At 40.4% G+C, this 27005-nt stretch overlaps 1 protein-coding gene across 1 annotated transcript in view; it reads left to right on the top strand.

The window, feature by feature from the left end:
• Positions 1-5884: 5884 nt before the first annotated feature.
• LOC124799247 (LIM domain-containing protein jub) overlaps positions 5885-27005 on the top strand; it is a 207093-nt gene continuing 185972 nt past the window's right edge. Inside the window, exons 1-2 of the mRNA XM_047262791.1 lie at positions 5885-7939; positions 8069-8159. Coding sequence (XP_047118747.1) covers positions 6134-7939; positions 8069-8159 — 1897 coding nt within the window. The 5' untranslated portion in view covers positions 5885-6133. The remainder of the gene's footprint in view (positions 7940-8068; positions 8160-27005) is intronic.

The following is a 27005-nucleotide window of genomic DNA, read 5'->3' on the forward strand; positions in this document are numbered from 1 at the left end:
AAGAAAGATAAACACTGTGTATTATATAATTGTTACACACTTCACTGACAAGTTAAAGTTTGACAGTACTGGCAGCAGAATCAGTCCATTAGGTGTGGCAAAGCCAACGACATCATCTAGATGATTGTTCCCCTAAGATTCTGTATCCTCTGCCTGAATAATATCGAAATAATTATACAATAAATACATAAATACATAAATATAAGTTAACTACACCTTATCTAAAAACTTCATCTTGAACAGTAGAAGGAAATATATATGTGTAAGAGAAAATAAAGGAACAAGAATGGTAGCTATTATAATATGCTTTAAAATGTCTCTTCGCTATTTTGACAACAAAAATTTCAGGAATAAATTGACAACATACGCACTGGTAATTGGTGCACAATTTTGCCCTGTGAATAATAATTCTAGTGAGCCGGTGGTCTGCACTAGTGGCCATAAAATGACTGTGTTGCATCAGGGGTTGTAGTGGTAAGCATGTAGTCTAGGGCAGTCAGCTGCTATGGTGTATAGTGTGAATCATCTAACTCCTCCTGTAAGGCAGTCGTGGCTGATGAATCTTGGTTGTGTCTCCATCTTGCAGTATTCAATCGATATACTGAAACTGTTGATGATGTTCTGTAAATCATAGTGTTTCAGCTCTTTAAGTGCAAACATCGTGGAGAACCGTGAGATTGGGGGAGGGAGGGGGTGGGGAGGAATGTGACGTTCGGCAATATGATGTTTAACAGATTGTACTAATACTGGCAGGTCGATGGAATCTGGTAAGGCTGTTGGTTTGACGAATTCTGCCAGTATGTTTAGCGCTTGTCCATACAGAATTTCCATCAAAGATGGCTTGCAGGTCCTCCTTGAAAGCAGATCTCATGCCCACTATCACCTGAGGAAAATATCCATGCTGCTTCCCCCCTATGACACATTAACAGAACTTTTAATATGTGATGCCACCACTCTACCAATCCATTGTTTTACTGATGGTAGGTAGTGATTCTAAAACATTTCACTCCACATATTTTACAAAGGCTCAAAAACAGGGACAACTCAAAGTGTATCTGTGGTCTGCTGTGGTAGCTGTGGGGCATCCAAAATGTGCAGTCCACATCTCTACAAGTGCTTTTGCTGCTGATTCTGCTGTGAGTCAGGCCTATTCTGACACTCTGTGAGTATCTGATAAGATATGTCTAACCCCCCTCCCGTCCCCCCCCCCGAAAAAGGAAGAGGTTCAATAAAATGCAGATGTACATGCTGTAATCGGCCAAATGAGATGTTGAACGTGTGTAAAACTGGGCTCAAGTGACATCCTGTTTTTCTCCTTTGACATTCCACACATGTCTGTGTCCAAAGTTTGCAATCATTTCTTATATATGGCTCTAAAACCGCTCTGTCACCATCCTGATTGAGCCAGTTTGTGCATGTTCTTGAAGATAGTTGTTCTGTATACTTTGGGTACAAATGGTCTGATGTGTCCCTGTAATATGTCAAATCACATGTTGTTTACTGTACCATTCATCTTCTGATGTTCTACTTTTAGACTCGTTGTATTGTTTTTTTAACAATGTTGGAGTTCCTTATCATTCTCTTCTACTGCCGCAAGGCAAACTGATGGAGAATTGATTCTGAAAAAGCAGTTGACAGCAATATTATCCACCCCTTTAATGTGTACTACATCCATGGAGAATTGGCTGATGAAATTCAAGTTCCTAAAGTGTTGAGGTGAACAACCTTTACCGTGATTCTTGATTGCCTCCACCAGGGGATGATGATCTGTAAATATTTAAAACTCTACCCTTTAATGTGTGCCTTAAAGCGTCGATTACGCTCATAAACTACTGTCAAATGTGAACAATTTGAGTTGTGCTGTAATTAATATTTTTGAAAAGTATCTCAATGGATATTATTTTACCATTGTTATCTTGTGCAATACTGCACGAATCACCACATCACTCACATCAGGTATCAGAGATAATGAGGCACTTTCTACTGTGTTCACTAGTGTAACAACCAGTTCTGAGCTGAGTTATTTCTTATCAAATACTTGCTGCATGTCATTTGTGCATATAATCACACGTTTCCCCTGATTATCTATTCCCATCAGTGTATCAGTCACAGGGGATTTGCAATTTCGCTGCAAGTGGCAGATATCTACTATAAAACTTGATTGTCTACAGAATTCAGCGCAATTCCTGAAAGACTGTAGGTCTAGGCATGGATTGTTTCAACTTGTTCAGCTGTGGGTTTAATTCCGGTACTGCTTACGGAATGATCCAAGAAGATTACTTCATTTTCCCTAATTCAGCACTTCTCTTCATTGACTATAATTTCATGTTTCTGAAGAGTTAAAAAAATATATTTTAGGTGTCTACTGAGCTCTTCAGCAGTGTTTGAGAAAACCTGTATACCTTCCAAATAGCAAAAACAGAACGAAAAATCCTCTTAGTATTGAGTCGACAAAACGCTGCTATATCTGAGCAGTATTTTTTAACTCATAACACATATCCACGAATTCAAATAGCTTGAAGAGGATGATGATCATCATTTTCGGTATGCCGTCTGAAGCCATTGGTAGTTAGTAGTAGGGCTTCTTGGAGTCTATCACACTAAACTTGTTTGCACCTCCCAGAGCATGTGAAAAATTCTCTCACTTTGGAATAGGATATCTGTCTGGTACAGTATGGGAGTTACATGATCGGTAATCTGCAGATAATCTAAAAGAAACGCCCTTGTTAGACACTAAGTGAATCGGCTGTGTTCATTAGCTGGCTGTAGGCTGTACTTCTCCTGTCTGCAAAAGCTCCTATACAATTTGTTTAGATGCTTGACGTCCATGCAGTGCATGTACCGGTGCTTTTGTGTAGACTGGGGGGCCTTGCAACATGTGAATGTAACGCCTTGTCCCTCATCTGACTTCCCCAAACACGTAGATACGACTTTTATTAACTGTACGTCGCTTTCCGATGGTGTGACTGAGTGTACCACAGTTGTCCTTCACTCAACTAAAGCTGTCTGCTCAGCATCTGTTGACTTGGTGTGTGGTGCCATCTGTCGTTGAGGCTGCTGCGGATCTTGACGATGCTTTATTTTATTCCATATTTTCTAGACATAATAACAATTTGTGTTGTACCACCTCCTGTAATTTGTTGTTAGTAGTTGTAATATCATGTTTCATATTACTTATCAGCCTCTTAATTTTGTCTTTTACTTTTCATCTGCGATTGTATCCCTATAGCGTCTGTGTCCTTTGTTACCTGATCTGTTGTCCCATAACAGTACATCTAATCACTGCCATACAATAGTCTAGTGAAAGTTTGTGATGGCAAAGAAAATCCATCCCCAATGTCGGCACTGTCATATCCCCTACCACAAACTCCCAGCTGAAGTTGCAGTGAAGACAGAAACCTGCTGTCAGATGTCTTATTCCATAGTGATGAATAGTTGCATAATTAATAGCACATAGAAAAGTATTTGTTAATTTGCTGCCTAAACGAGAGTGCTCTCACAGTATGGTGCTAATTGCCAAGCCAGTGTCTACCAGGAACTGGCGGCCTGACACCCCAATCCACATGAAAAGATTGGGTCTGTAGGCTGATAGAACATAAGCTTGTTTGGAATCTTCACCTTGTAGCCTGCTCGCATCTTGCCCTGCCTTATATCGTCCAACACCCATGTTGTAGGCTATTGTTGCTGATATTTGAAACTGTGAGGTGAAATACATTTGCGCGCCATCTGCCAAAATTCTCATGACACCAACATAGTTGTCAAAAAGGTAAGTCGACAATGCATGATATTTTGTTATGATCCATTTGTTAGACCAACAACCTCAGGGCAATGTGCTTCAGTCATGAGGGATTAGTTGTTTCTGCGATAGATTGATTAACTGTCGTTCCACGTTGTCGCTGTGGTTGCCATGAGTATTCGGTCTCGCACGACCGGCCTTGGGCGGATTCGTAAGTGTTCGTATTTCACGAGGGCCTCACCCTTCTTGAGTTCTTGCAGTAGAAAGATGGTTGACTGCGTAGCATGAGGAATATATCTGATGCTCGAATCTGGCTTGGTACATTACTGTATGGATTCTACTGCCAGCTTCACCTCTAAATGTTCCTGCTCCCTTGAAAAAAGCGTGGCCTGTCGTGAAGATGGAAGTTCGAGTATCCATACTCTCCACAAGGTGACACCCAAAAAGATGTCGGATCCTACAGCTTATCTACTGTTCTTCCATATCTGAGAAGGGATTCTGTTTCTGATTTCTTCGTCATACAAGACCTAGAGTATTTATCGTTCTAGTGTCTTCGACAAACGTAGCAATAAACCCTTTTTTGTCGTATCAGTCTCGTTTGATGTAAGTGGAAAGCCAATGATATCACTAATGAGGTGAGAACATTTAGTTAAATTGTTCAGCACAGCAATGAACTTTTGTGTATCATCTATCATTCTTTAACTTTGTAGAATTAATTTGACTATTTGAAACAACGTCTGTGGTTGCTGTGATGGGCTGCTGTTAATTATGAAGAGAATCTGATCACAGTGCCTTGCCGCTAATCATTTTAAATGGCATCATTCTGCCAGATTTAGACTACGAAGTTTCCTGGCACACTCATGACATGATAGTACACCCAGTGCATAGGTCGTGGGGCTGTGCAGCTGTTTCTGGCGATTAGTAAAATCGAAGCACACATCATGCGGCTCCAACGGTTAAGCAGTATGGTCTGAGGCGAGTGGAAACGTTAAGTTATGATGTGGCGGGTAAATCCGCTGGGACTTTTCCAACAAACTGACTTATCGTAGAAGTGTCCCAAATGTGAGATTTTGTAGAAGATTTGACGGTCCGTGGCACCATGTAACGTGTTGTGTCCATATTATATGAGAATTGACAGAATGATAATGGTGTACAGTTCGCCATTTGAGTCTTTTGCCATTGCGGGCAAATGTCCAGTGTTGTACATCACGCTGTTCGTACAGCTATCTGTTGTCTTAGGATTATAATTGTAGTTTTCAGCTATTAGCGAATCGGAAGTAATGACGGCACACAACAATTAATTTATTCATATTACTTATCAGAAGCACAAGATACTTTCTCACTCTTTCGTGTTAACAAAGGGGATACAACTTCTCTTCTTTCAAGACAGTCCACTTCCCAGTCACTTTATGCAGGAAAATTTCGTTTGTTTCCACATATTGATCCTAATCAGTTCGATTATCTTTTATTTTAAATACTTTTGTTATTGTTGCTGCTACGCCTGCACTTGAGTGACATTACTTTTGTTGCAGTTTGTAATCCTTAACAGTCTCAGCAGTATATGACTTTTGTACACATTATTTAGTTGTATAACTTTTCATATGACTGGTTGAATCATGCTTCTTGTATCCCATTTTAATTAGGCGTGATTTTCACGCTCAATTAGTATTTACGCAAGCAATGACATAATAATTTTTGTTCTTTTGCCAGAGATGCCTTTTGCAGTATTTCGCTGAGAGTAGCCGTTTTTTCATGTAGTTTTCGGTAATGTTGATTCTAGTGAGAACCGAAGTAATTTTAATCAGTTGACAGTATCCAGACGAGAACTTATGAACAACGCAGCATCAATCTGAGGCTACTACGTACCGAGTACTTGCGGCAACGAAAATTACGAACTGCCATCTTTAGTGATGTAATGTATAATATATTTTCACTATTGTATAGTAATTTAGAATGAATTTCTTCGTTGGCTTCCAGTTCAGAGAAAAATCGCGGCAAAGCACAAAAGTTGTTGAAAAATTTAAATCGTTGTAATAAATCGTTAAGCGAAGTTGGAGAATATCTGTGGTCATGCGCTATCATATCGTTGAAAGATAATGGACCTAGCTTATCTTAGGTTTTGTAGTTGATGGTTTCGGCAGGTGGTTGTGTGTTTGTATGTGATAAGTTCATTTTTTTTTTTTTTCGAACAGTAGTGTTGTGGTTAAAGTGATTGCTCTGTATAACGGCGGCGTGCAGTAGTAATGTTTTGACTGACCCATAACTCTGCGGTCAATGTCATTGAGTGTTTGAAAACAATAGAAAAATGAATAAAGCTATACGTTCAGCAGAAGTCAAATGGCATTTTCTATCGTAGTCGTGTGATGACAGTATATAAATATTTTTTTGCGAAATTTCATGAAATATAAAAGCAGAATGGATGCGAATTTGAGCAAATTGAATCACTTGCGCATCAGTGACAATACGATTAGCGCCCCTCAAGAAATTGACAGAAGCACTCATAGGGTTGTGGCATCGGAGTCTGGTTATGGACGTATTGTGCCAAAGTCGGTCGACAGTCAAGGGAAGTCCCTGTCTAGTTCGGCAATGTGTGGTGTTGGTGTTTCTGGAACGCCTGCCGGCTATGAAGTGATGACATCGGGATCAAGATCTCTTCCTTCTAGTTCTGTGGCGTCGCCAATCAAGAGTGCTGGACGTCACCATGACGCTGGTAAACAACGTTCTGTCGGTGCCATAGAAAGTTTTGTTGTTGAAGGCTCTGGGAATACAAATGTTAAGGCACAGCCAACAGACTATAAAATATATGAAAGAGGCAACATCATTGCAGCATCAAAATTTGCAACTCCAAAACAGGTTGAAACAATAGCCTCACTCTCAGGTACCAAGACAGAAACTTCGGCTCCCATGCGAACTCCCCAGAGTACTGATAATTCTCCATCTGATTCTTGCAAGTATTATGCAACTAATAAATTGACTAATAGCCCAACCCATAGTCATAGTGGTTCCAGTAAAGATTCACAACAGTCAAACAGCCCTCGCAGTAGCATGGTATGCCCTGGACAAGGATTCGCTAATGTGTCCACACCTTTGTATGAAAATTTGGAATACTACACTTCTGGCCGGAATGTGCCAGCAGGACCTTATTACCATCAGATGTCTCCACACATAGGAAGTTCTCATTCCAGTTTTGGCTCTCAGGACTCGAAGCATTCCAGCCCAAGGGCTAGTATAGCCGAAGGTGTTTTACAGTATGAATCAAATTACCGAAAAGCCCAACCCCAGGTTCCAACTGGTGGTAGGTATGCATCTCTTTCTGGAGTGTCAAATAAGGAGTATCCTCCCTATGAAGCACCCCCAGTTTATGAGAATATCCAAGACCTCGGTCTGTCAAATGCACCTTCATTAAGTAAATCTGCTTTAAATTATGAACCAGCAAAGCCAGGTCCTCAAGTGGCAGTTTCTGCAGATCAGAGATTGCATGGGAACCCTTCAACAAAACATTCCTTGAACTTTGTTCCTCCTATGACAGTTGCAAGGCCAGGAGCAACTAGTCCAGCAACATCACAACCCGTTTCACCTAGAACGAACAATCTCCCTCCACCACCACCATACCCTGGTAGTGCAGCATCTAATGTGGGTGGTGCCATGACCTCAAATTCTCCAGCAGGTCAATCACAGCTGTCAAGTAATGTCAATGTTCCACCTTATTCCAGCAATTCATTGGAGGGTTCTCATAACAATCGTGCCAGTATTCCTTCTCGAAACTATGGAAGTAATGCTGCTAATGCTCCACTATCTTCAGGTGAAGCAATTCGTACTATGTCACCAAACACAACGTATGTCCCTGCAACATCAAACACTCCATTAGGTGTTCCATCAGCTTTGAAATCTAATTTGAAAAATCATACTGGAAATTCTTATTCTGTAACTAGCAAACCAAATGTAAATGGTAACGGTGATTACGTTGTAATGACTGGGAACAGTGGTCAGGTGGCACCAGTACAGCTTGCAACTAGTTATCAGAGGGGCACGTCATCTGGTGTTGCGAATGCAGTATATGTCAGTATGGGACCCTCACCACCAGCTGAAGTTCAGTCTTCAGGCTTACAGAAGCAGCAGAGTAATTCACCAGCAACAAATAAAACAAAACCACTGATGGGAAAGACACTTTTGCCTTACAGTGTCACACCACCACGACCAATGGTTAGTTATGTTTGTAAAGTGCAGGTGATTTTGTCTTGTAACTACTTTCATTGAGGGAATGAGACATTTTATTGGATACAGTGATGGGAAGTATTTTGTTTGTGATTGCATACCGTGGTTTTGTTAAAGGGTCCAACAGAAGCTGAGAAGAAAATTGAAGAGTTGACCCGCCAGTTAGAGGAAGAGATGGAGAAGCAAGAAGAAGAAGGGGAGTATTTTGGTAAGTATTAATGCAAAGAGTATTTTGTGCATCAAGAACTAGTAAGAGGTATTTCATCATAATGAACTGTAAAACTTTTTAGTTACAAACTTTCTTAGTGTGATGGTGAATGGTCTAAAGATCATTATCAGATAGAAACACGTTCAGTTTTGGCAAGCCCTCTATGTCGACCTTGTTTTACTCAGTGTAAGTCTGTTCTTAGCAGACTTGGGTCTAGTGTAGCAGGGGATACAACCCGTCGGCTTTGGACAATGACGTCACAAGTCGCCAGATAACAGTTTACCATTTTCGCTTTTGCCGTTATGTTTCAGTTTCGTTTTTTTACTGATTGCTTAATAAAGTGGATCTGTTTATTCTATCTCGTGAGATTTTTTTTAAAAAAGCCAAAAAACACTTATCAGCCACTAAAGGGAGCTACAACACTAAGAAGAATCGCTTCTCGATTGGCGACTTGTGACGTCAATGTCCAAAGCCGACGGGTTGTATCCCCTGCTACACTAGTCCCGCAGACTTTTATGATAAACTTAAATATGATGGAAGTGATTAGCAATGTAGATAACAGTTGTGTTATCCACCCGGGGTAACATGATTGCTTCTGGGTGCAGGGTTACACCGGCTCTGTATCAAATCTGCCCAGCAAATTAATGATGAGTCCGTGTGCTCGCCTGCCTGGATGTGGTTTCTAGGTGGCTTCTCATATCCTACTAGGTAAATACTGGACTGGTATACATGTTCCATCTCAGGCAAAAGTTACACAAAAATTTAGAACACCTTTTTATACTTGGCAACAGAATTTAGTCTACATACAGACAGGTTGGGGTACACGGCTTCTGCCCTTGGTGGTGAGTAGGAGACTTATGATCTTAGCTGCATGGGATCCTTAAACACTGAACCAACTCAGCTGACATTTGTGCTGATGATATTGGAGTATTAACAGGAGGATGAGATGCCCGTTTTTATGATAGTTGCTGGTCAGGTTACCAGTTCCCCACATATCATTTAACTAATGGGAATACTTATTTTGTGTGTAATACAATTGTCAGCATGTGATACATTTAAAAAAATACACTGTTCAGTACGCAGGGCGTAGTTTTGAAAGCTATGGTCTGATGCATTTTATACCAGTACTTTTCCAAGTATGCCTGTCAGCTTTGCAGTTGAGGACTGAAGAGCTGGGGAAATAACATTAGTGATGTGCTCTTGTATAACAAAATATTTTCTCTACTCTTAGCTAACATGATTACTGTAATTACATGGTCTGTGTGGAAATTATTCACTTGATGCTTGTCAGGAAGGAAAAAGTGTTTCCCATGAGAGCATGTATCTAGTATTAAGACCAATGTTTTTGCATTATATACTTTGGTGGTAAAGACAATTTGTGTGCATTGCCACTATAGTATGGAAGGGAGGATATGCTTGCTATTAAAACAGAGAAAGAGGGTGAGTGAGTGACTGTGTCTGTGCTTATTGGGCAGCAGAGTAGTTGTCATCGTAGTTTAATTGGCCAGAGGTCTGATATAGGATCTGTCTTCTCAATATGGAGAAAACATATGTCATACCTATTTAACGAGGCAAGGACAGGTAATATATTGTGACCTGCTTGAAAGAAATATCCTGGCATTTGGTTGAAGTGATTTAGGAAAACATAAACTATGCTGGCTGAGCAGAGCATGAGCCTCAAGCCTCCCAAAACAGAGACTGGTATCTTAACAAATCCCCTAGCTCATTCAGTTGGACATAACATACAAGTTTCTTAAATTTGTAAATGAGGTGGGTCAAAAGCCACTACTCATTATAAACCCATTGAAAACGACTTGTTTGTTTGTGATAATTATAAACACCAGAGTTCACTGTTAAATGTTTTCAGATAATTATTGATAGAAACGCCAGATTGCACTGCTGTTAAATCAGATATCTGTGGCATTGTTCATCGTTGATTCTAATCTGTTGTGGAGGCGTTTCTTAATGAAAAAGAGAGGTATTTGTGGGCAGGTTATTAGATAATCAGGGCCAACAAAAATGCCATCCAGATCTCCTGACCGTACATCAATGGATTTCTTCTTTTATGATTATGTTATAATTGAAGGAAGCAATCTACAAACCTTTTTAAGTGTCCGATTCCATTCGTCTGCTTTGACCCACAATGTCATCAGTATGGTGGAAATGACTATTCTAAACATCTCCAATGTAGTGGCTATGACATCACTACATACACACGGCAACAAACATGAAAATACATGTAAATAAGAAAATAACATCTCCCTCCAAAAATACAATTAAACTAACGAGACAACTGCGGGATATTGGGGGTTTTTAGGGTGAGGACAAGCTAAATATAACCATGCACACACCATGATCCCAAAACACAACATGATGAACAAAAAGAGAGGGAGAGAGAGAGAAAAAAAAAGAATTACAACTTTCTGCTACACCAACAAAAATCTACAGGAATCGGACACTTCCCTTGACCTATATAAGTCAACCACAGGTGACAATACCAAAACACCAATACCTACAACTAAAACTATGAAAATTGAAATCGGACATTTCCCTTGACCTATATAGGTCAACCACAGATGACGATACCAAAACACCAATTCCTACAACTAAAACTACGAAAATTGGAATCTGACATTTCTCTTGATCTATCGTTTCTAATAAAGTACCGTGGAAACAAATATGCTTAAGTGCCCCAGGTCATCTAAATAATCCTGTAGCTTCAATAAAGTGTTCAGCTATTTTAGAATTTCAGTTGTTTGTTTTGTGTTAAGTTAGTTTACGATGGGGTAGGGCCTCTTGGCCCACTCTGAATACTTGTAACAAGTTAGCTTAATGGCATGAAAAATAATTACTCTCTTTTCGAATAGTCCCTCCATACTTTCCTACAAATGACTTTAAGGACATGACCATGCTGTCACACTTCAGTTACATTTCCATTTCTTCACTTCGATCTGTTTGAAAAACTGAGGCAACTTCACCTCATTATGATCATAAAAATTGTGAGACATTAGTATTGTACAACAGCAATCCCATTTTTATTATTATTAATTCCTGCCTGAGTTCTCCTGGTAAATTTTAATTTTATAGTATGTATTAACTAAGAGAACAACAAAAACAATCAATTATTGATAAAAAAAAAAGTCTACTTACCAAGCGACAGTGGAACACATATAAAAGACTGTTGTGATTGGAAAGCTTTCGGAGCTTGTTGCTCCTTCTTCAGGCAGAAAAGTTGAAGGGGAAGGAAGACAGGTGAAGAAAAAGGACTGGAAAGGTCTACGAAAAGCGGTAGTTTTTGGGAAAGTCACCCAGAACTGCAGATCAGGGGAGACTTACCATCTTCTTGTCCTGTATGTTAAGTCTCCCCTGACTTGCGGTTCTGGGGACTTTCCCAAAATCTACCCCTTTTCCTAGACGTCTCCAGTCCTTTTCCTTCACCTTTCTTCCTTCCCCTTCAACCTTTCTGCCTGAAGGAGGAGCTGCTGGCTCCAAAAGCTTGCCAATTACAACAATATTATATGTGTGTGTTCTTCCGCCATTGGTGAGTAGATTTTTTATCTATCCAATCGAGTAATCTGAACCCAGTCACGTAATTGTATTAACTAAGAGGTATGCTTAATTTCCTTTTTAAGTAAATGTATTTTAGATCTCTTGCGACTCTTTGGGAAAATTGTAACACACCTTTAATCTCTAGGAGAAAATGCTGTTTAGAACTTTTCATTTGGCTTTTGTTGACAAATCTAAGTCCAAACTGACTCTTGTTCCATGATCATGCAGAGAAGTATTTGTGGTGTACTTACTAATGTTTTCTTGATGTGCACTACAGGGTGTAAATGCACATCAAGAATACCTACCAAACTTTTTAAAAATAATTTCTTGCAATGGGCTCAGCTACAACTTTTAGTTATTATTCTTATGGATATTTTCTGCTTTTTGAAAATTGCCTTCATATTTTTTTGCATTTTATCCTCAGAAAAGAATTCTATTTGCTAAGAATTGAGTGTATGTAGGAATAATGTCACCAAGAGGCACTGATGATATGTTCCTAAGGGCATGACATGCTGATGAGTCACTTCCCAGTATCTTCACCCTGTTCGCCACATAGCCTATAGATTTATAAGTTATGTTTAATGTTATTGTGTTGTTTTCCCTCTTAAAGCTGAAATTTCTGCTATTTTTCTTTATGTTCAATATTAATGTATTACATATGGCCCAATATATGGGAATGCAAGATTTTTGGCAAATTTGTTTGATGGAATATTCTCATATTGTCAGCCGTGTCGTGGCATTGTCTTGTTGCAACGTTTAGAGTTTCCTACTCTTCATTGTTTTAGGTTCATGTCCAGTTTGTTCCTTTGTAGCCACTGGACTACAGACTCATCCTGAGAGCCCAATGGGTGGACTAGTTGTGTGCCTCCAGTAGAGATGTTGCAGCCAGTCATGGCCATTATCATGTAGAAGCACAACATAAGAAATAAATAACTTTTTTTGCTAAATGATTAAAATCAAGAACATGCTTTGATTAGTCAAAGACCAACTAGGAGTATGGGCATAAGACGTCTATAGCATCTCTTGTGAGTGTGGCACTTAGTACATCAGCCAGACACTGCAGTGTGTCTCGCAGCACTGTTCAGAACATTTTAGGAGCATTTGCCTCAGCCATGCCAACAAGTCTGCAACATTGTAACAGAGCATCTGCATACGTCCTCCACAAACCACTGTATGGTGCATGCCGGAGGGCATCAAGCACCACTACTAGTAATTTCCTTTCCTTTTCCACTCTCAGGTAGAGTGAGAGAAAAGTGGCTATCCGTAAGCCTCCGTATGAGTCCTGATTTGGCATATTTGTGATCATTATGGGAAATGCATGTTGGTTCAGTAGAATCGACCTGCACTTGGCCTCAAGTGCCAGTTCTCTAAGTTTCACAAAAGTGCCTCATGAAAAGAGTGTCATCTTCACTCTGAGAACTCTTGCTTGAGTTCATGAAGCATCTCCATAATGCTTGTGTACTGATTGAACCTACCAGTAACAAATCTAGCAGCACACCTCTTAATTCATTTCATGTCTTCCTTTAATCAGACTTGGTAGCATTCCCAAACACTCAAGCAATACTCGAGAATAGGTAACAGTAGTGCTCTGTAAGCTGTCTCATATATAGAGAGAGCTACACTTTCCTAAAGTTCCCCCAAAAAAATGAAGTTGTGCATTCGCCTTCCTTACTACCAACCTGAAAGCTCATTCCATTTCATATCTGTTTGCAACACTATGCCTAGGTATTTAGCCAACATGACTGTGTCAAGCAGCACACTACTAATGCTGTATTTGAACATTACAGGATTGTTTTTCCTACTCACCTGAATTAATTTATATTTTTCTACATGTAGAGTAAGCAGTGATTCACCACAACAACTAGTCATTCAACGAAGACACCTTCCTGTAAACTGTAGCATTATCAGCAAACAGCAGTAAATTGCTGATCACACTGTATGTTGGATTATTTGTGTATATAGAGAATAAGACTGGTACTATCACACACCACTGGGGCACTCCTGATGATACATTTGTCTCTGGTGAACATGCACTAGGACAATGTACTCAATTCTAGTACTTAAAAAGCCTTCAAGCCACTCCATATCTGGGGCCCTAATTCATGTGCTGGGACTTTGTCCTCAGTCCGCAGTGGAGCACTATGTCAAATGTTTTCTGGAAATGTGGGAATATGGAATCTGCCTGTTGCCCTCCATAAACAGAAGTCATATGTTTGGTTTCGAAAAGACAGGGGTTCATATGGGTTCTGGAATTCAGTCATCAAAGAGGCTGCGGAAATAAGAGTACATGATGATCTTGTCAGTCAGTGCAGTGATTTCCAGTTAAGCTCCACATGACATGCGGCATTAGCAGAAATATGTTAGGAATGCTCTGATGTGAAAGCGGTGGTGGCAGAGAGCGGGACAGACAGGCAGTGCCAGTACTTGGCGCCTAGACTCCCTCCACCCAACCAAGGGGCCTTGCACCATCGGCTATGAAATCTATTCTGCAGGCACATAATTTGCCCTCCTGGTGGGCCCTTGGCAGAAGAGTCCGTGATCCACTAACAATAAAGGAACAAACTGAACACTTTGGTTGAAGGTGACAATTGGGCAAGTCATTGAAACATTGCAGCAAGACAATGCCACAAATTTGCTGATGACCCAAGACATTTAATCAATACTCCCCACTCGTACACATCATTGAGGTTTTCAGATGCCTTTTCAGCTAGGAGTTCTCATTTTGTATCAGTGACTATGATGTTGCTGTCATCAGCAAAGAGAAGTTGTCACCGTGTCTTATTTTGCCTAGAATATCAGTGACATGTATAAAGAACAAAATTGGTCCTAATATACTTCCCTGAAGAACACCAAGTTAATGTTTTCAGTATGATAATTGTTTATTTAAACATTTGGCTTCATCACGTGATGGCTATTTCTACTTTTTGCACTCATTTTTAACCGTGCATTAACAGAACTTTACAGACAATTGCACCAGTAACCTTAGATAGTTCTAAAAATGTGCCTGTAATGCAGTCATCCCTATGAAAAGCTTAATGTACCACTTTTGTGTAGTTCTTTCTTCCATCCTTCTTGAAATGGAAGTGATATTGCTTCTGACTAAAACAGGAGATAAGTGAATTTAAAACTGATTGGATTTTACAAGCGTTCAGGGGTGATAGAAGAAGAATAAATCTGTCAATTTGAGATAAGGGATCCTGGTCTGGGAATGATTGATGCAAAAGTTATAAGTGAAAATCGTTCTGATACCTCTGACAGTGGAGCTCTTCTATTGCAAATTCTTTAATTTCCATATTTTGGGAGGAGGTAGTTTGGACCAAAACTAGAAGAAAAAAAAAAAAAAAAGCCCAGTAAACATGAGCTTTAAAATGCATACTTTAAGAGCTGCAAGCACTTGTTTGTCTTTGCTGCAGTGTAACACAGTTCTCTTATTGAAACAGATGCTTACAGCTCTTAAAGTATGCATTTTAGATCACATGTTTACTGGACAATTTTTTCTTGTTTTGGTCCATACTACCTTCTCCCAAAGTTTGGAAATCAAAATGCTTATAGTAAAAGAGGTACTCTGTCAGAGGTATGAGAATTATTTTCGCTTGTAACTTTCGACTTGGTCACTTCTAGACTAGAGTTCCTTACCTCACATTGTTACATTTACCCTTCTGTCATCCCTGAAATTTTGTTTAGTCATTGTGGAGTCACCCTTTACGTCACTATGAAGAAGAATTCACATTAGTGATCAAACTTAGTACTTTTGGATTGCTGAGACTAATTTTGTGCAGTTAAATAACTGTAGGTCTTTCATCTGGTTATGTGTGTGCTCAGATGCATTCACATTAATTCAAATTTACAGATGTGTTGTCAGCAACATGAGATTGGTCCTGTTATACAACAGTTCCCAGAAGAAAATATATCTAGTCCTGGGGGAAAATTATGAACTTACACAAAAGAGTGAAACTAGGCTAAAAATTATGAAATGAGCCTTACTGAAGTTGAACACAGAAATAAAGGAAGAATTTCTTTCTCACCAGCATATGTTCTTTTTATGTTTTGTGTGTGTGTGTGTGTGTGTGTGTGTGTGTGTGTGTGTGTCTCTGGACAACTAACACCAAGTGAGATGACTTGTTGATCAAGACCTAACTAATATTCAGGAGAAATGTCTGGTCATCCAGGTACTACCTTTGCTGGTTCTACTGAAGTGATCTCAGACAGATGATCCAATTGTTCTTTCGCTGGAACACTTATACCGTGTGATGACAGATATAATTGGAGGTTTGAGGCTGGAAGCCAGAAAGTGTGATGAAGAGGAACATGGAGATTGGTGGAAAACAGTGTTGTGGGATATAAGAATGTTTCTAGTTTTGTGCACTAGAAGGGATGGCAGTGGGGGAAAGAAAGGGAAGAATCAGTGAAACTGTAAGAGAGAGGACTCTAAAGGTGAAAGTAATCTAAGGAAAGTTTTTCAAAAAAGTTTTATAAGAAAGCAAAAGTGGGGAGAATCTGAAGTTCAGAAAAACTTTGAATAGAATAGCAACAGAGAAGGCTGCTGCTGCTGACGACGACGACAGTGATGATGAAGGAGCAGAGGAAGAAAGACGAGATAGTGAAGGATCAAACTGTAGAAATTGCAGGAGCATAGAGTAGGGTGGAGATTCGGTTCCCATCTGTGCATACCAGAACATCTTATATAAGAGCAGTGTACATACGCACATCTCTTCCACCAGAAGTTGAGGGTATTGATAACGTTCTAAGTAGTGTGCTCCCCAATTTAGTGCTGACATTTGGCCATTCATCTGAGTTAATAATTGGTTGTTTGTCATCCTCCTTGTAATAGTGCCTAGAGGTTGCTTTAGAGATTTTCTCAGCCTGCAAACATCTTGGTTGAATATGTTTAAGGTGGCATGGTCATAAATTTGATATTCTATAAGTATTTTTATTGTTAAATGTGGCCATTTCCACATGAAACTGTCAAATTATTTTAATTTTATTTACGGCAGTTTTATATAGTACCTTGTTTGATAATTATGTGAAGCTTTGGCCCCATTCCCCATCAAATATTTTTATTGTGTTTGTGGCACAGTTAGCTGAATGGTTAGCTTGTGTGTCATATCAAGGACCCAGGATTAATTTTCATTACTGCCGAGAATTTTTCTGTGATGGGAGGAGTAAATGAAACACCCTCTGTCATGTGAGGACAATTGAGTAGGCGCTTGAATAAGAAGTAGTGGTTTGATGGTTTGGAAAGCTGACAGTGACTGGAAGATCAATGACCTGAAAAACTGCCCTTCTATCTCTTGTGGTATTTTATGCTAAGTATGGCAGAGCACGTGCTCGCATTTCCTGTTGGCAATTCTGTATAGATCGGAGGAGGAGATCCATCCACTGTATTGGAATCTGGCTTTTTTATTCTATGGCATACTGCCTTTTAGCAGTGTTTTGTTGTGGTGGACAATGAATGTTGGGTAAAAAGGTTCCACGCTTTTCTGCTCTAATGTTTTAGTTATAATACCCAAGATACCCAAAATTCTAAGTTACTCTGTTGGTTCATGTTGATATGTTGGTACTCCCTCAACACCTGTGTCACACTGCCACCAGTACTTCAATAAGTCAATGAATTATTAAGGCCAGAGCCTATGACGTTATTCACACATGGAAAATTTAATTCTGTGTGTAGAAAAGTTGCTTTTCAGCCTCTGTAGTACCCATTTCAATTTTTGTTTCTTTTGCTGCCAAAAAGGAGCACTAGTTTAGGGGAGTTTGCCACATTTCACTTACTTTGACTGCTTTGATTTCATAGCAGCAGAATTTTTAGCTCAGCTGTTAACAAGTTTGGCATTCTCTGGTTTACATTGTTTGTAACAAGTCATGCTACATGGTAGTTAAAAAATTCTTGTTGAAATTTTATTTAAAATTGTTGACAAGATTATTGTTTTAGGGTTTGTATGTCTTTAATTGCCAATTGGTCACAGAATGCCAAGGCTGCCAGACGCAGTGGTCGTGTGAGTGTGAGTAGAGTTTGCATGAATATATATATATATATATATATATAATAGAGGGAAACATTCCACGTGGGAAAAATATATCTAAAAAGAAAGATGATGAAACTTACCAAACAAAAGCGCTGGCAGGTCAATAGACACACAAACATACACACAAAATTCTAGCTTTCGCAACCAATGGTTGCCTCGTCAGGAAAGAGGGAAGGAGAAGGAAAGACAAAAGGATATGGGTTTTAAGGGAGAGGGTAAGGAGTCATTCCAATCCCGGGAGCGGAAAGACTTACCTTAGGGGGAAAAAAGGACAGGTATACACTCGCACACACACACATATCCATCCACACATACACAGACGCAAGCAGACATTTGTAAAGGCAAAGAGTTTGGGCAGAGATGTCAGTCGGGGCGGATGTACAGAGGCAAAGATGAAGTTGAAAGACAGGTGAGGTATGAGCGGCGGCAAATTGAAATTAGAAATTAGCGGAGATTGAGGCCTGGCGGATAGCGAGAAGAAAGGATATGCTGAAGGGCAAGTTCCCATCTCCGGAGTTCTGACAGGTTGGTGTTAGTGGGAAGTATCCAGATAACCCGGACGGTGTAACACTGTGCCAAGATGTGCTGGCCGTGCACCAAGGCATGTTTAGCCACAGGGTGATCCTCATTACCAACAAACACTGTCTGCCTGTGTCCATTCATGCGAATGGACAGTTTGTTGCTGGTCATTCCCACATAGAACGCTTCACAGTGTAGGCAGGTCAGTTGGTAAATCACGTGGGTGCTTTCACACGTGGCTCTGCCTTTGATCGTGTACACCTTCCGGGTTACAGGACTGGAATAGGTGGTGGTGGGAGGGTGCATGGGACAGGTTTTACACCGGGGGCGGTTACAGGGGTAGGAGCCAGAGGGTAGGGAAGGTGGTTTGGGGATTTCATAGGGATGAACTAAGAGGTTGCAACCTCTTAGTTCATCCCTATGAAATCCCAAAACCACCTTCCCTACCCTCTGGCTCCTACCCCTGTAACCGCCCCCGGTGTAAAACCTGTCCCATGCACCCTCCCACCACCACCTATTCCAGTCCTGTAACCCGGAAGGTGTACACGATCAAAGGCAGAGCCACGTGTGAAAGCACCCACGTGATTTACCAACTGACCTGCCTACACTGTGAAGCGTTTCTATGTGGGAATGACCAGCAACAAACTGTCCATTTGCATGAATGGACACAGGCAGACAGTGTTTGTTGGTAATGAGGATCACCCTGTGGCTAAACATGCCTTGGTGCACGGCCAGCACATCTTGGCACAGTGTTACACCGTCCGGGTTATCTGGATACTTCCCACTAACACCAACCTGTCAGAACTCCGGAGATGGGAACTTGCCCTTCAGCATATCCTTTCTTCTCGCTATCCGCCAGGCCTCAATCTCCGCTAATTTCTAATTTCAATTTGCCGCCGCTCATACCTCACCTGTCTTTCAACTTCATCTTTGCCTCTGTACATCCGCCCCGACTGACATCTCTGCCCAAACTCTTTGCCTTTACAAATGTCTGCTTGTGTCTGTGTATGTGTGGATGGATATGTGTGTGTGTGCGAGTGTATACCTGTCCTTTTTTCTCCCTAAGGTAAGTCTTTCCGCTCCCGGGATTGGAATGACTCCTTACCCTCTCCCTTAAAACCCATATCCTTTTGTCTTTCCTTCTCCTTCCCTCTTTCCTGACGAGGCAACCATTGGTTGCGAAAGCTAGAATTTTGTGTGTATGTTTGTGTTTGTTTGTGTGTCTATCGACCTGCCAGCGCTTTTGTTTGGTAAGTTTCATCATCTTTCTTTTTATATATATATATATATATATATATATATATATGTGTGTGTGTGTGTGTGTGTGTGTGTGTGTGTGTGTGTGTTTAATGCAGAAGGAGGCCTTTTGGCCAAAAGCTTAACTTATCAGCAGTCTTTTTGTTGTGCCTGTCTGTAACTCAGCATCTCCGCTATATGGTGAGTACCAATCTACTCTTTTCATAATATTGCCATTATTGCATACTGGATTTTCCACTGTTTGAGTGAATGGAAGTCAACATTTGGCTTCATTGCAAAATTCACTTGAGCATTGCTGCATCATATGTTATTTTGAATGGATGTAACAGTATACTTGATTGATATGAATAGATGTGTTCAGTAAACTCACTCTCTATGGGTTTCTTATATGGTTCTACACATCAGTTTTCTTTGCTTATATTTAGGGTTAGTGTCACTATTCCAAATACGGACTTGTTAGGAACATTTTGGAATGTGCTAATAATAATGTTCAGTACTCCGAATACTGATTTCGTAGTAGTATTTTGGAATGTGATAATACAAATGACAGACTTTTTTTCATACGACTTATGATTGTGTCTTATTGTAACAGTCATTGATTGATAGTTAGAATATGCAGTGGTAGAAGCAAAGGTAACATAGACCAGCGACAGGAGTTGAATGGTTGGTGCTTGATAGACATGCGGGGGCAACCTTTGCACCCGAGTGTTTCACAAGGCCCTTCAGGCAAGCTCTGAGAGCAGCAGTGGTATAGGGACAGACAAGGACAATTCGTGGATTGTGTAAAGAATACCAATTTAAAGTGTTTTGAGGTGGATTTTTCTTATCTCAGTGTCCAACGAAAGATTGTGAGTATCAGTGTGTGTTATTGAATGTGGGTAATATTTCCTATAGAAGCACCAGCAGTGTCATCTCCCAACTTCTCAGGCTTAAAATGATGGACTGTGTGTCACTCAGATATCAGACATCAATTTTTCACCCTTTGCTGAAGCCTGCTGCCATTGATTTATTTTTCTGACACTAAAATTTCTAAAATCTTTGTTGTAATTTATCCCACAATATCAGGGATATAACGCATGTTTCTCTTAACTCCTTAACAATTGATCTTTTTTCCAAATTATATTCCAAGAAATAATATTTTTTGTTAATGAATGGCATTATACATAGACATATCAAGATAGCTTTTAAACCTAAAAATAATGATTTACAATATTTTGTAGAGCACCAATACTAAAATCTCAAATATGCTAATGGATTGGACTTTGACTGAAATATCCTAAAATTTGAAGTCATTTTTTAGTTTCTGTGTAGCTATCAAGTCTTAACCACATATTTCAAAATGGTTTCCAGTGAACATAAATATTGAACGAGCTGCTCTTGTATTTATCCCGTACCACTGGCAAGCACTTGTCACTCAGCTGACGAACTGTCATCAGTTTCAGCCTCTAATGAAGTAATATCACATTCTTCTACATTTTCTGAATCAGTAAGTTGAAAGTCAAACCCAGGATCACTATAGCTATCCTTTTTTGAAAGTACTGCTGAAACAACAGTACAGGAGAGAGGCTGAAAACGTGTGTTTTGTTTTGGAGTGTCTGAAGCTGCACACAGTAAAGAAAGTATCTTGTGGCAAACATCTCAACCAAAACACAACAGCCTGGCTACAAATGTAGATCCAGATGCTCTCTAGCAGCTGAACACTTAACTTTCAGTGCTGAAATGTATATAAGTGGGGTTTTATTTTTTTGAAGATCTGTTCTTAAAGTGCCCAAGTATACATGGGATTTTAAATTTCTGGCATAATAATAAAAACACATAACTTGGGGTTATATGTTAAGGGGTTGAACTGTTGATAAAAATTTTTTGACTTCTCTAGATTAATGCAAGCTGTTGTTGAGGTTTTCAGCCTGATGCTGGTTTGATGCAGCTCCCCATGCTAGTCGATCCTGTAACAGTCTCTTCATTTCTACTTAGCTACTGCAACCTGCATCCATTTGAACCTACTTAATGTATTCAAGCCTCGGTCTCCTTCTACATCCCCTGCACCTCCCCTCACCCTCCACCCCCCCTCCCCACCCCACCCTCTGACCCACCCTACTCTCTCACCTACTTACTTCCATAACCAAACTGAGAGTTCTGTGGTGCCCCAGGATGTGCCCTATCAAGTGATCCCTTCTTTCAATCAAGTTGTGCCATAAATTGCTTTCTTTCCCAGTTTATGGAGTATTTTATATACATGTACCTCAGATTCCCCTACATATGTGTGGCACTAGTATGTTGAATGAGTTAAATGTCGATTACATACAACATAACACACTTAAATTACAAAAATAGTTGCAGAGAAAATAAAAACACAAAACTAAAACAAAACAGAAGCAAAGTGTAAAAAAAGACATCACTTATGGATCAGCACATGTTGTACAGCACATAACAAACAAACAGTAAAAATATATGCATAAAAAGTCTGTTATGTCTCTGTCAAAAAGCTGAGCACTTCTTCATTAGTTAATTGATCTACCCATCTGATCTTCAGCGTTAGATTTTAAAAGTTCTGTTACCTTCTTGTCTGAACTGTTTGTTGTTGTTGTCGTTGTTGTTGTTGTGGTCGTCAGTCCTGAGACTGGTTTGATGCAGCTCTCCATGCTGCTCTGTCCTGTGCAAGCTTCTTCATCTCCCAGTACCTAGTACAACCTACATCCTTCTGAATCGGTTTAGTGTATTCATCTCTTGGTCTCCCTCTATGATTTTTACCCTCCACACTGCCCTCCAATACTAAATTGGTGATCCCTTGATGTCTCAGAACATGTCCTACCAACCGATCCCTTCTTCTTGTCAAGTTGTGCCACAAACTCCTCTTCTCCCCAATTCTGTTCAATACCTCCTCATTTGTTATGTGATCTACCCATCTAATCTTCAGCATTCTTCTGTACTGAACTGTTTATCATCCTCATTTCATTCCCATACAGGGCTACATTCGAGACAGAAAAAAACTTCATAACCCATTACTTGAAGTAGATGTTGATATTAGATGTTAACAAACTTTTTTTTTCATGAATGCTTTTCTTTTATTACCAGTTTGCATTTTTGGGATATTCCTTGTAATATCACACCAGGTAATAAAGGTTACCATTTCAGAAATTAGTCGTGTATAGTACATGGAAACCTACTTGTCTTAATAGGAACACACAGAAAATGTTGTGGGGAAGGCTAACCAAAGACTGCGTTTTATTGGTAGGACACTTATAAAATGTAACAGGAGACTGCCTACACTACGCTTGCCCGTCCTCTTTTAGAATACTGCTGTGCTGTGTGGGATCCTTACCAGATAGGACTGACGGTGTACATCGAAAAAGTTCAAAGAAAGGCAGCACACTTTGTATTATCGCAAAATATGGGAGAGAGTGTCGTGGAAATGATACAGGATTTGGGCTGGAAATCATTAAAAGAAAGACGTTTTTCGTTGTGACGGAATCTTCTCACGAAATTGCAATCACCAACCTTCTCCTCCAAATGCGAAAATATTTTGTTGACACCGACCTACATAGGGAGGAACGATCACCACAATAAAATAAGAGAAATCAGAGCTCGTATGGAAAGATATAGATGTTCATTCTTTCTGTGCGCTATACGAGATTGGAATAATAGAGAATTGTGAAGGTGTTTTGATGAACCCTCTGCCAGGCACTTGAATGTGATTTGCAGAATATCCATGTATATGTAGATTTAGATGTAGATGGGCTCTCCACAATGTCAACTGGGATGCTTTTACCTCCACTGTTGTTCTGAGCTCCCTGCTAAATGGAGGCATTGACGAGGCTGTCCAGAATGCAACAGCAACCATTCTATTGGCAGCCAACTTAGCAATCCCCTGTTCTTCGGAAGCCCCTCATCAGTAGGTAGTACCTTGGTGGGCCTCAGAAATCATTGAGGCCATTACAGATTATATGTGGGCTTTCCGATGCCATAAGTGGCATCCATCATTGCCTTTAAACGGCTCTGTGCATCAGTCTGTCCCTTAATAAAATGAGGGAAGCAAGAATGCTGGGATCAGTACGTTTAAACTGTTGGACCAAATATGCCTGCTTGGCAGGTTTCGGTGAAGATCAGACACCTCTATGGACAGCAGTCCTTTGCTGATGCACTTGGTATTTCCTTGAATGTCGCTGTTTTCACTGACCAGACTTCTGCGTTATGCTCGAGCCTCTGTGTCGTCAGAACTATCAACCTGCCTTTTGTATCCTTAAACAGCAGATTGAGCGATTCAACTTATCTTTCACTACATGCCACCTGGAGCCCTATAATGCTCCATTCAGTGAATGGGAATTCTTCAGTGCCATAGCCCTTTGCCCTGTTACAGCCCCAGGGCGGACTGCATCCACAACTGAATGCGTAAACACCCATCAGTGGATTGTCACATCAGCTTACTATCTACAATCATATCTGGAATGAGGATGAGCTCCCATCTCAATGAGGGGGGAGAGTCACGTCCTGGTACTGAAACTGAGTAAGCATCCTCTAGAGATGGAAAATTATCAACCACTTAGTCTCACCACTTTGTTCGAGTTATTGCTGACCAGAAGAAGGGATCGGTTGGTAGGACATGTTCTGAGGCATCAAGGGATCACCAATTTAGTACTGGAGGGCGGTGTGGAGGGTAAAAATCGTAGAGGGAGACCAAGAGATGAATACACTAAGCAGATTCAGAAGGATGTAGGGTGCAGTAGGTACTGGGAGATGAAGAAGCTTGCACAGGATAGAGTAGCATGGAGAGCTGCATCAAACCAGTCTCTGGGCTGAAGACCACAACAACAACATTGCTGCCCAGTCCTGCAGGGCTCTGTATTAAGTGCCCTTCTCTTTTTAGTGACTATCAACAGTCTAGCAGCAACTATGATATCTTCAGTATCGCCCTTCTTGTATGCTGATGATTTTTGCTTTTGCCATTGCTCGTCTAGTATGGGTGTCACTGAGCGCTGACTGCAAGATGCCATTCAAAAGGTGCAGTCATAGTCCCTCACTCACGGCTTTGTTTTCTGCCACCAATACTTGTGTCATGCACTTCTGTTGCCGTCTTACTGTTCATACAGAACCAGAACTTTACCTCAACAGCCAACTACTCAATGTGGTGGAGACTTATCGCTTTTGGGACTGGTTTTTTTATGCCCAGCTGATATGGATTCCCCATCTATGCCAGCTTAAGCCTTTTGCGGGCCACGGGGGATATACTTCCCATTCACTTTATTTCTTTACAGTATTTAAGGGAATATGTGTTACCACTTCTGTACGCTCCTGGCATCTAGTGGCGGTCCGATGCACCAGCTGTAGCTTCTGTTTGTTGCGAAATATAGCCTTCAGGACTGTGGGAAGTATGTATCCCACTAAACAATGGTGTTTTGATGGTTATTGGGAAATATAGTTACCACCACTTACCACCAACTTAGGGATATCACCAAGCTTTTGGAAATACATTTACCACATCTGTTTATGTGCAACATCTTGTGGTAGTACACTACAACAGATGTATAAAAACTGCTACGACAATCAGTTTCTGTTTGTTGTGGGATCACTGCTGTTGTTGGAACACATTGCTTTGCTTCTGCAATATACAATATTGTGACCTGTATCAGCTAATATCTTTATTGTATGATAAAGTTTCAAGGTTTGTTTTCACAGTCTGGTAAGTGAACTTTAATATCAATAACAAATATTTTTTTAAATAATGTAAAAGAAAACATTAAATAGAAACAGGAAACACTGTTCTTTTTATGTGTAATGGCAACACATCACAGCTCGCAAAAGGGAAGTGGGAAATCCATTTACCATCATATTTGTAATACCTCACAAATGTGCTGTGCTTGGTGATATATGTACCACCGTAGTCTTTGGTCCTAAATCACAAAAATACAGTTATCAAAAAATAAATAAAGTCAGTTGATCACAATTCCAATAGGATAGCAGAAAAAATTATCTTCAGTGAATTGCTACAAAAAATGTGCCTGCGAAAGGGTTAAGCAAAGGTACTGGCTTCACCTTAATACTTTTTGTTGTCTCATTAACACCAGCTGAGATGCAGACTGCACTACCCTTCTGCAGCTTTACAAAGCCCTGAGCCTGTCCCATCTTGATTATGGGAGTCTGGCATATGGTTCGGCATTGCCCTGAGCATTACGGTCACTGGACCCAATACACCACTGTGGAATATGACTCGCAACAGTAACCTTTCGAACTATACCTGTGAACAGCCTACTCGTGTAGGTTGGGGTGCTTCCACTACGGATCAGGTGCCAGCAACAGCTACTCAATTATGCTATACATGTTCGGAGCTCCACTAAGCATCCAAACTACCGTGCCCCTTTTCCTAGTAGGGAGGTCCGCCTACCAAAACAGAAACCCAGAACTGGGGTCAAAATTACAGTTCAACTACAGTGTCTCTGCTATGAACTCCAACTTTCCCCACTGTATCCTCTTCTCAGGGAGCAATCGCGTATGCTTCCATGGCATGTACCCCAACCTTAGATCAGTCTCGATTATCCTGTGGACTGAAAGATTCAATTGATCCCATGGTGTTTCATCACCTGTTTTTGGCTGTGCTCAATGCATTTTCATGTTTGGAAGTGGTATACATTGATGGCTCAATGGTCAAAGGACAAACTGGTTTTACACACACCCATGCCCTTAGCTGTACTCATTGTTGCACTGGCAAGATGCTTCTAATAAGCAGAGTGTCCCTGAGCAGTCTTAAGGCTTTAGACCAGTGCTACCCTTGTCATCCATTAGTCGCAACTATCCAGTATCTTCTTTCTGACCTCCATCAGGCTGAATAGCCAGTCATCTTTGTTTGGAACACTGGACATGTTGGGATATCAGAAAATGAACATTGTGTCCACTAGGCAAAGTTGGCTACCAGGATTGGGGGTTCCAGTATGAGCTTTATTCGAATAATTCCGGAACTTTGTCCACAAAATTTTTCTTCACTTACCTTTTACTTATTGTGCGCGATCTCCTTTGAAATTCTCCCCTCCACAATTGATATACTTCCCAATGCCATTTCCACGTTTTGAGGCAGTCTTGGAATGCCTCTTGCTGGATCGTTCAAAGTGTTGTCTGTGAATTTTCTTTTATCTTGTCTATCATTGCAGATCTTCATCCTTTCAACAGGGTTTCAACTTAGGAAGTAAAAAAAAGTCCACAGGAGCCAGGTCTGGAGAGTACGGAGATGAGGCAGCACAGTGATTTCGTTTTTTATGCAGCAGTCACGCACTAACAGGGATGAATGCGCGGGTTCATTATTGTGATGCAGAAGCCATGAGTTGTCCCACCACATTTCAGGTCGTTTCCTTCTCACATTTCTCGCAGGCGTCGCAGCATGTCCCGATAGTATCATTGATTAACAGTTTGTCCCTGTGGCAAGAATTCATGATGATCTAATTCTTCAGAGTCAAAGAAAACTATCGGCATGGCTTCGACATTTGACCTTACCTGGTGAGCTTTTTTT

The sequence above is a fragment of the Schistocerca piceifrons genome, chromosome 5 (assembly GCF_021461385.2).
Source record: "Schistocerca piceifrons isolate TAMUIC-IGC-003096 chromosome 5, iqSchPice1.1, whole genome shotgun sequence".
Classification (NCBI taxonomy): domain Eukaryota; kingdom Metazoa; phylum Arthropoda; class Insecta; order Orthoptera; family Acrididae; genus Schistocerca; species Schistocerca piceifrons.